Source organism: Zea mays, chromosome 2, assembly GCF_902167145.1.
Source record: "Zea mays cultivar B73 chromosome 2, Zm-B73-REFERENCE-NAM-5.0, whole genome shotgun sequence".
Taxonomy (NCBI): Eukaryota; Viridiplantae; Streptophyta; class Magnoliopsida; order Poales; family Poaceae; genus Zea; species Zea mays.
The window spans coordinates 104,737,144-104,746,699 of NC_050097.1; the positions used below are offsets into that span (position 1 = coordinate 104,737,144).

Sequence of the window (9,556 nt, forward strand, 5' to 3'; positions counted from 1 at the left end):
AGATCATTTTTTTTCAATTGTACAAGGCATTAAAAACAAGCAACACAAGTTAAGAAGTTTTGACCTTCATCCTTAAATTATTACTTCTTTGAAGTAATAACTTGAGGACAGATTTTAGGAGATGTGAACGAAACAATATTGAATGAAATGACAATGAACAATGAAACATGAAACTCATCCCATATGCCTTAGCATTTTCTATTCCATCTTTATTCGTATTAGACAAGTTTACAACATACCTTCGGCTTCTTTTCACAAGATAGCTCGAAGCTACTTCGAAGGTTAAGTAGGATGAAGCTTAATATCCTCGAAAAGATAAATTTATGTAGGGCACTATTCACCTATTTATAGGGAAGTTGAATAGTTTTTCCTAAAATTACATACATGTCCACAAAGTTTACACACATGATTTACAAATATTACAAGGGTAACATCGTCCTCCTCCTTTCTTTCTTGCTACGCAAGTTTTGGACTTCTTCCCCTTCGTCGCTTTGCGCTTGAAGCTTTCTCTATGCCTAGGCTAGCAACCTTCAGTTTGCACCTTTGCTACGCACATACACAGACGAAGCTTCTTTACTCACCGCTTCAACCAAAGGCCCGCTTCGTCCGTCCATCACTATATACCTGAACACATTTGTTTATACCGAAGTAAGGGTGTCTTGAGGACATTCAGCAAGGCAGCCCCCCAACACCCACCTTTTTCTCAGTTCGTCCTAATCTCGAGGACGAGATTCTTTGAGGTTAGGATTTGTAATACCCAAAATTTAGGAAGAATAAAATAGTTCTTTGAGTTTATAAAGTCTATGTGATTCCTTTTCTTCTTTATGCATATCAACAATAAAGGGCTTGATTAAAGCGACTAATAATTAAATAAATAAAGCAAATTTGCACCATGTTGATATTTATTGTTGTTGCATTTGATTTAATGTTTAGGTTCATATTATATTTGAATTTGAGTTCAAATCTCTAACAGGAAAAAGAAATAGAAAAAAACAAGAAAAGAAAAAGGAAAAAGAAGAAAGCCTCGCTTGGGCCGGAACTCCACAAATCGGCCTAGTTCAGCACCGCACGGCCCATCACTCTGCCGTCAGGTCACCTTGCGCCGACACGGGTCCCACAGGTCAGCCTCACTTGCGTCGACACGTTGTAACCCACCCTTGCCTATTGTGTTGTGCCAATTTACAGGCAACAGTTTTACACACTAGGTACGAACCGATCAAAGATCATTGCTGACAAGGACGAGCTCCGTAGCTGGTCAAATCCAACATGTGCATTTGAGACATTTATATATTACATCTGCTCTTTTGGCCATCACGTGCATTTGAAACGTTAACGGGGAACAATCTTTCACAGTCAAGAAAGATAGCCATGAAAGAAAGAAAAAAACGAGCATACGATTTGAACCAACAGCACTGGAACAGAAACATATTACACAGCACCGATCTCACCTACTACCAAAAGCTAATGCTCCAGCACAATGTACATCTATTATCCACTGTAATAAACTTGTACATGGCCAGAAGGATTTACAGCTGCTCTCATCTAACAACCTGAGTTCCCGAAAAACACCACGCCTGGTTAGATACAGGTAACATAAATCCCTGGTTATCTGCAAGTACCCTATTAAATAAACCATGTATTAAAAACCAGATTCCTCCGGAGTCACTTATACCACCTGCTCGTCGTATCTGACGCCAATGCCTAACAAGGGATTAGTGTGCAGTCCGTATTTGACGCCAACGCATACACAGGACTAGTGTTCGTCTACAGCTGTACAGTTGTTAGGTTGCTGCTGCTGATGCTGGCCACTCATGGACGCCATCCTTGCTCGATTCTCTGAAAATCAGAAACCAACAGGTGTTTTGGCTCAGGAAAAGTGCGCCGGATTATTATGCATCGCCACATACAGATTACTTGCCGTCTGCTTACCTCCTGTAACGATTAGCTTCTCCACACGTGCTACGATGTGCTTCCCGTACGTGTAGTTCTTCAGTTCATTCAAGTGCAATTTGATGCTCGAGAGGATCATCTCTAGGTATTTGTCGTCACATGTCTCAAGGACTTTCTGTACAACATAGTTACCAAACTGATCCTTCATCAGCTCCTGCAAAACAAACTGCATTAGCAATAAACTCCAACAAAAAAGTTTTAGAGCACCATCAAACTTGTTAAACTCCAGCAAAGAGAACACGGCATGCACGCTCGAACAGATTAAAGCCAAAGCACCATGTGCATGTACAATATATGCATACTGATGTGTGAAATTAATCCTAGCTACACAAGAAGAAACAGCCGTGCTGCTAGTGATGTGTGAAATGTATACCAGGATGCCATCTATATTACTGTCATGGAAAATATAGCCATGACATGAATTAGGTAAAATTATGCAACCTCAATGTCTCGAAACACTGTATATCAAGCAGGCATAAAAGTGGGATGGTTTGTCCATGTAACGCTAAAATGTAGCCAATTACAGCAATATAAAATAGGACAAACCTGAAATGTTTGACCAGAAGAAATGATTTCCCCAATAAGGCTATCACGTTCTTCAGGAGTTCCAAATTCCAAACATTTCTCAATGACATTAGAAGCAAACTTTTGCTTGCTCAAGGTGACCACTTGCCCAGACAGCTTTTGAATGATGACGGAACGCTCTTCTGGCTTTCCGTGTTCCAACACATGCTATAGAATGTTCCAAACAGATTTACAAAAAAAAAATCACGTCAGTACAACAGAGACAAAGGCAACAGAATATAAAAGGCACAGCAGAGTAAGTAGCTTGATTTTGCTCAAACATCATCAACATAGTTACTGAGTTTATCGAAGTGAATATTCCAATGTACCATGGAAATCAAAAGTTAGATATTCAAATAAACACATACAGTGATAGAAATAATTTACATACTTGAACAACATAGTTCCCAAACTTATCATCTGTCAAATGGAAGGTCTGCTGCATAATTTCATTCATAATAGCACTTTGAGTCACAGGATCATGGCAATGCTCCAGAACTCTCTGTAACAATCAAAATTAGTTACTACGTGGAACAAGACTTATCTTCAAACGGATAACGATGTGTTACGTACCTGAATAACTCTGCAGCCATATTGATGGGTACACAGAACAAGGATTTGTGAAAGTATAGGATCAATAACAAATGGAATGCGGTCTTCAGGAACACACTCAATGCATTTCTGAATCACATGGTTACCATTTTGATCGCCAATACATTTCAGAATATAATTCTTGAGCTCATGAACAATGTCGACCTTTTGATCCATACCAACTACCTCCAAAACCTGTTAATAATGAATAACAGAAATTATCTAATAAAGCACCACGAAGATAGACTAAACTTCATTGGATGTGGTGCACATCAACAAAAAGAAACTAAAATTCATAATGCATATGGTTCTAACTTCTAATACTATTGTATTTCAAAAGGATTACAACAATTTACTGTGGATATTTTGCCATAGATGGTAATGACAGGACTAAGAAGATTCAAGCAAACGTGGGCAACCCACAAGATGGTGTCAGTTAAGGCCAGACTTAATATTGAGTCAGCAATGCAGCTAAGCAGAGATTTTGAAGAGCGTTTTAAATATTGTTCCCATGAGGTAACGAATGAGATTACAACGACGAAAAAAAAATATTTGATTTCCGCATGATGACTAGGAAATCCTATAGTGAAGCCAATCCTCAAACCAAAAACCATCTAAAAGTCTGCTGGACCCTTGAGTTTGCCAGTGAAAGTTCAGTAATTTGGGACATGATAAATCAGATAAAGCAAACTATAATTAAGGGTGAAGCTTCCATAACAATATCGCATGTGAAATGAAGAGGCTGTTTGTGACAATTTAAGAGGCCACCAAAAGACTTGCAACTAGGATTACACATTAATTACAATTAGAAAAAAACCACAGTGAAATGACTTGGTGCAGAAGGAGCGCAGTGAAATAAACATTAGATGCATGCAACAAAGTATCAAACCAAAGTGAATAACAGTTTATATGAAACAAATGAATGCCTCAGAATTTCATTTTTCAGGCAAATCTAATAAATAATAAATAATTGTTGTAAAAGAACTGTAACAAATGCTACCTCCATCCAGAAGTAGAACACTTTTTTTGGGAAAACCAAAAAAGTCAAACTCCCTGTATTCATAGTTATTAAGGCGACATAAGGCAACCGACCCCCTTCTTATCTTTTAGGTGGTAAAGCGTAAGGCGAGGCGATGCCTTAATAATATAGATAAATATATAAATTAGACCAAATATCACTAATTTAAAGTTAATGTGCAAGTTAGCACAATCGTGAAACTTATTAGGTCCATTTCAGCCTAGTTAGAAGAGAGAAACAAAAAAAAAAGAAAAAAGACCAGCAGCCCAACAGTGAATAGCCTAAACCTAAAACACCGCCGCCCTCTCTCACTCCCCCCACGCCACCCCTCCTCTCTTCAGCTCACGAGCGCCTCTCCCCCAGCGCTGCTGCTCTCCTCTCTCTCCCTCCACCGCGCTGCCGTCACGTGGCCCTGCGTGACGCCGTTGCGAGTGCCCTGCGCGCCACCGCCGCGCCTCTCCCGGCGCACTGCGCGCCACAGCCGTGCCTCGCCTTGCTCTCGGCCTAGGCGACAGGAGGCCTAACGGAGTCCAAGCACGCCTTACCGCTTGCATGTATTACAGAAATTAGCCAAAATACAAAGTGTAATGGTGTACACAAAATATACAATTAGATATGAACTTCAAATGATTTCATACAATAATGGTTTTGCATGTGCAAATGATAGATTTCATGAGAAAACAATAGTGAAAATTAACATCAAGGACCTGACAAAATAAAAGAGAGTAAATCATTAAGGTAACTGGCAGAAATTAACATCAAAATAAATGCAATCATCATACTAAAATCATATTATAATATCAACGTTTTACACAAACTAATTGCAAGCACCTGAAGAAAGCAGGATTAGTGTCAATACTTATGACTACTCTCATTCAAAATTTTCATGTGTGCTAAGTAGGCTGAAGACTAAATCCATTTATATGAAAAACACTATTAACCAGGTTAATGTGAACTGAGACGGAAAAGAATCTTATAACTTTTGAGTTTTAAATAACAGAATAAAATTAAGAATTTAAATTCAGATCTTAAATTTGGAAAATAGACCTTGCAAACATTGCGCAAAACATGGCATGTGCATACACAAAAGGTACAAATTAAAGACATATCACATATTTTGTTCAAAACTTCGATGGCATAATATATGTACCAAAAACTAAACATAGAACAGACCTTCTGAACTACCCTGCAACCATACATCTGGAGGCTAAGTTCCAAAATTCGACCTTTGAGTTGATCTGCCAATTGGATTAACTGACTTTCTGTGGCGAACTCGAAAAACTGAGAACATCACAATCCAAATGTCAGGATTTTACACAAACATAAATAACCAAACTAGGATAGATAGATATACCTTCTGGATAACATAATTGCCAAAAACATCAGTTGTTAGAACAATGACGTTGGATAATATCTCTGGAAATATTTTTTCCCGGTCATCCGGTGATGCAATTTCAAGTTTTTGTTGAATAAACCGGCTTCCATATTGATCCATACTGCACCAGACGAGAAATGAATGAGATGAAGTATTTTTCCATTGAAAAAAATAGAAATGTAGAATGAAATTAAGACTTGCCTAACTTCCTTAACGTGGCCCACTACATCAATTAACTCCACTGAATCAGCTCCATTTCTATCTGCATTATCCAAAGAAGGCACATCCAGGTAGTTTGCTAATGCATTGTCATGATAGACCTGTGATCCAATATTTCTACCCATTGCCTTTCTATTGAGGGAGAAGAACCGTGATTGCCGATCACCATGGGATAGAATGTTCCTCGAATTTGGATAAAAATGAGATCCAGGTCTTTGCATTCTTGAAGAGGAAAAACGAGGCTCGCCATGATAGATCCTACTATCATCATATGACAGATTATCCTCCTGCAGATACTGTTGTGCAAGTAGATCATCAAGGAACGCCCTTCGACTACTAACCAAATCCAAGTCTGTATTACTGTAGTATCTGTTGCTCATGGGGTTGACCATATTAGTCATATACGCATTGCGAGAAAGATTGGTTCCTCTACGCAGGTTGCCTGATTGCATTGCAGCTACCCGTTCAGCAGCCAAAGATAAGTGATCAACACCCTTTATGTGATGGCGACTGAACCTTGAAACATTGGAACCATCTAATGCACTGGTCTGCCTCTGTGAAATGCCATGTCCATATATTGGCAGTGGATGCACATCCGACCTAGATGCACGAAAAACATTACCAACCAAAGGTGATCGATTTTCATCACCAATTTTTGAGAAATCTCTTTGACACTCGAGTATTTCGTCTAGTTGCCCTTCCCCATGATTCCATTGGTCCATTACTAGACTATTAGACAGCCTCAGCCCAGATAAAGCATCTAAAAGATTAGAATCAAACATGTAGGAAGCACTAAGATCCCTATTGCCATAAGCATTCATCTTTCCAATGTTTGACATGGAGCGATTCTGGATATTTCTGCAATAGTCAACATTGTCTGGATTCATATCTGTCCAAAGGGGACCCATGTCAGATGCAGAGTAGTTTGCCATAACACCACCACTATGAACTCTGCTCAGTCCAAACTGCTGTTCATCCAAGTCTCCTGTACCATTAAACTGTTGGCCATGTGGTCTAACAGATAAAGATGCAGAATTGCCAAAATGTTCCTGAAGCAAAAATACAAAGCCTAAAATTATTTGGAATGAACACATAATGAAAAAAAAAGCTATAGAAGAAAATTCTTTGTCCCTTCTATGGAGCATATTAGGCAAACAATAATAATGCATTTCCTTCCAACAGTTGGCAAAAAAAGAAAATATCAAAGTTAAACAAAAGAATTTTGGAACAATGTTAAAGATAAGAGGATTACAAAAAATGGTACACATTAAATCATTAAGCATGCAAACATAACAGTGAATAGCAGGAGCAGAACTAAGGACAGGATACATGGCAGGTGCTGCGAGGGCTGCAAAAAACCCAACCCCACAGCCGCTGCCCATGTTACCCTTTTTAACCCTACATGTACATTACCCTGATTAACATCCCTAAAGTATGGTTTATATCTAATATTTCGTTATTAAGCACCATCTTTTTTTGCCAACTGTTGGAAGGAAATGCATTATTAATGTTCCAAGCTCCGCCCCTGAGATGGAGATGGCATATATTAAGCACCATCATTGTAATGTTCCAAGCTCCGCCCCTGAAGAAAAGTTGCATGTAGTAGAACAGAAAGTTCAGTTCTAAGCAAATATGGATTAAAGCTAATCGTCCAATTAAATTTGGTATGTAGATAATCTCTCTAAAAATAAAGATAGAAAAAGACATCTGCCAGAATAAAACCAGATTTTAAGAACCATAATTGTCTAAATAGATGATAATGTGCAACATGGGATAAAGGAAGAGAATTTTTCCCTCAAATTATGTATCTTGGTGAGTCCTCCAAACAAACCATCCTATCTGATGGGATATGGCGAATGAACACAGAAAATGTAGTTCCTAAGTACCGGCGAGAACTAGATAACAGCAAACATCATTAGCACTTTAGCAGTAGACGGCTCCCGATATATATACCCCTATACTTATGATGATTTGTGCGTAAATAAGTATCTGTGGCAAATCCAAATCTTCTGAGCAAAATCACACAGATCGCATGCTATATTTGGAAGATAACAACGAGTCCGACCTGATATCCAAGCATCCATCTAATCTACAAAAGACAAACGTAAACGCCTGAACCTACAGAATGACACTCATGAAACACTAATGTTTAGCATTGGAAACCAAACAAAACTAAAGATGGTAAGTTTGACGTTTCTCCACTTCGTTGCACATGGAAACTTTAATCATCTAGTATTTAATAAAAGGCCAAAATACGAATCCCAACCCAACCATCAAAACACAAGAACATCGAATTAATATTGAGAGGCCCGTCGACGGAACAATGGCAATGGCAAACCCCAATCTTACCGATCCAAACTACATCCACCAAACCAAAACCATCGATGAGCTCAAGAGCAGCAACACCCCTTACCTGAACTCCGGCAGCACCGTGGCGCATGGTGACCTCGTCCATCCTCGCGCCCAACCCGCGCCCGTCGATACCGGAGAAGAACGAGGCGCCGCCACCAACGCTGCCAAACACCCTCTCCGCCGCCACCGCTGCCTCCGCGCCGGCCTCCATCGTCGGCGGCGCGCTGCCACTGCGCAGCGGGTCCCGCCCCAGCAGCGCCTCCCCTCCGTCGCCACCCCAGCCGCCGTCGCCGAACGGAGCCATCTTCTCCGCCTCCTCTCGTAACGCCGCACGCGCGCGTTCGCGAAAAAATAGGTTGGGTTTGAACGAAACCACCCGAAGGTGGCGCGGGCAACAAATTGGCACGCGGGTGCCCGTGTGGGGTGGGGTAGGGTGGGGTGCAGTGGCCAGTGGGTTGGGTGGCGGCGCCTTTAGCTCTAGGGTTTGGGTTTTCGGGGTTTTGGTCTCATCTTGGGTTTGGTTTGGAGCGGCCGGTGCCGCGAGGGAATAGAAATCAGCTATTAGATATACAAGCATGTTTTTTTTCACGTTAAGGGCTAGTTTGGGAACCCCAATTTCTCAAGGGATTTCTATTTTCCCAAGGGAAATTAGTTCATTTTCCCATAGAAAAATAAAAATCCCTTGGAAAATTGGGGTTCCCAAACAAGCCCTAAGAGAGTAATTTCTATTTTTCTAACGCCCTGCTTGAATCATTGTAATTGAATTTCATTCCAATAATAGTAATTCAATTTTATGCAAAATATATTTATATACTATTATTAGCAAAATGTTGGAGATATTTATGTGCTACATTTTTACTATGGAAAAGTGAGACGAAGAGTGTTATTTAAGTTATAGTGTAGAAACAAATTCTACTAATGCATAAAATTATTTCTCATCCTTCACCCCATAAATTTGAGATAGGCTTATATCTTAACTTTGGAAAGTGGTGGAATGTCAAATTCCAAACTAAATAAGTTACTTTATTGAGTGAATTCCAATTCCTCTAAAATGAAGGGATCCAAACGCCCCGTAAGTGAAAATGAACTAATTTTACTTGGGAAAATAGAATTGCCTTGGAAAAATAGGGTTCCCAGTATAGCCCTAAATCTAGATTTAACCGTATAACATATTTAGCATTTAAATTCTCTCACCACCACCTCGTTAGCTTTATAAAAAAGCTCCCTAACAAACCACGATTACATATACGGTTGGATCTTGTTCTGACGGACCAAGAAAGTTGTTTGCACGCTTACACCTGATGACTGCTTGCATATTAGTCATTGTCCTGTTTTAATCCATACCGGCTTCTACTATTTCTACATTATTTTTGTCTCTATGTATTGCATCTGCAACAATCTAAATAGTCAGCTTTAATCTGAAACGAATAGCCCCTAGGATTATCATGGTATCACAAACACATGGATTATGGGCGTGTTTAGTATGA

The 9,556-nt window shown here is 39.7% G+C and overlaps 1 protein-coding gene across 1 annotated transcript; it reads right to left on the minus strand.

Moving 5' to 3' along the window:
- Positions 1–1,369: 1,369 nt before the first annotated feature.
- LOC103646774 (pumilio homolog 3) lies at positions 1,370–8,602 on the minus strand. Its single transcript, XM_008671440.4, has 9 exons — positions 8,131–8,602; positions 5,700–6,766; positions 5,478–5,619; positions 5,297–5,404; positions 3,088–3,300; positions 2,906–3,016; positions 2,497–2,682; positions 1,930–2,104; positions 1,370–1,836 (listed from the first exon to the last, which is right to left on the minus strand). The coding sequence occupies exons 1-9, from the start codon at positions 8,371–8,373 to the stop codon at positions 1,754–1,756; spliced, it is 2,328 nt and encodes a 775-aa protein (XP_008669662.1). The 5' UTR covers positions 8,374–8,602; the 3' UTR covers positions 1,370–1,753.
- Positions 8,603–9,556: the final 954 nt, after the last annotated feature.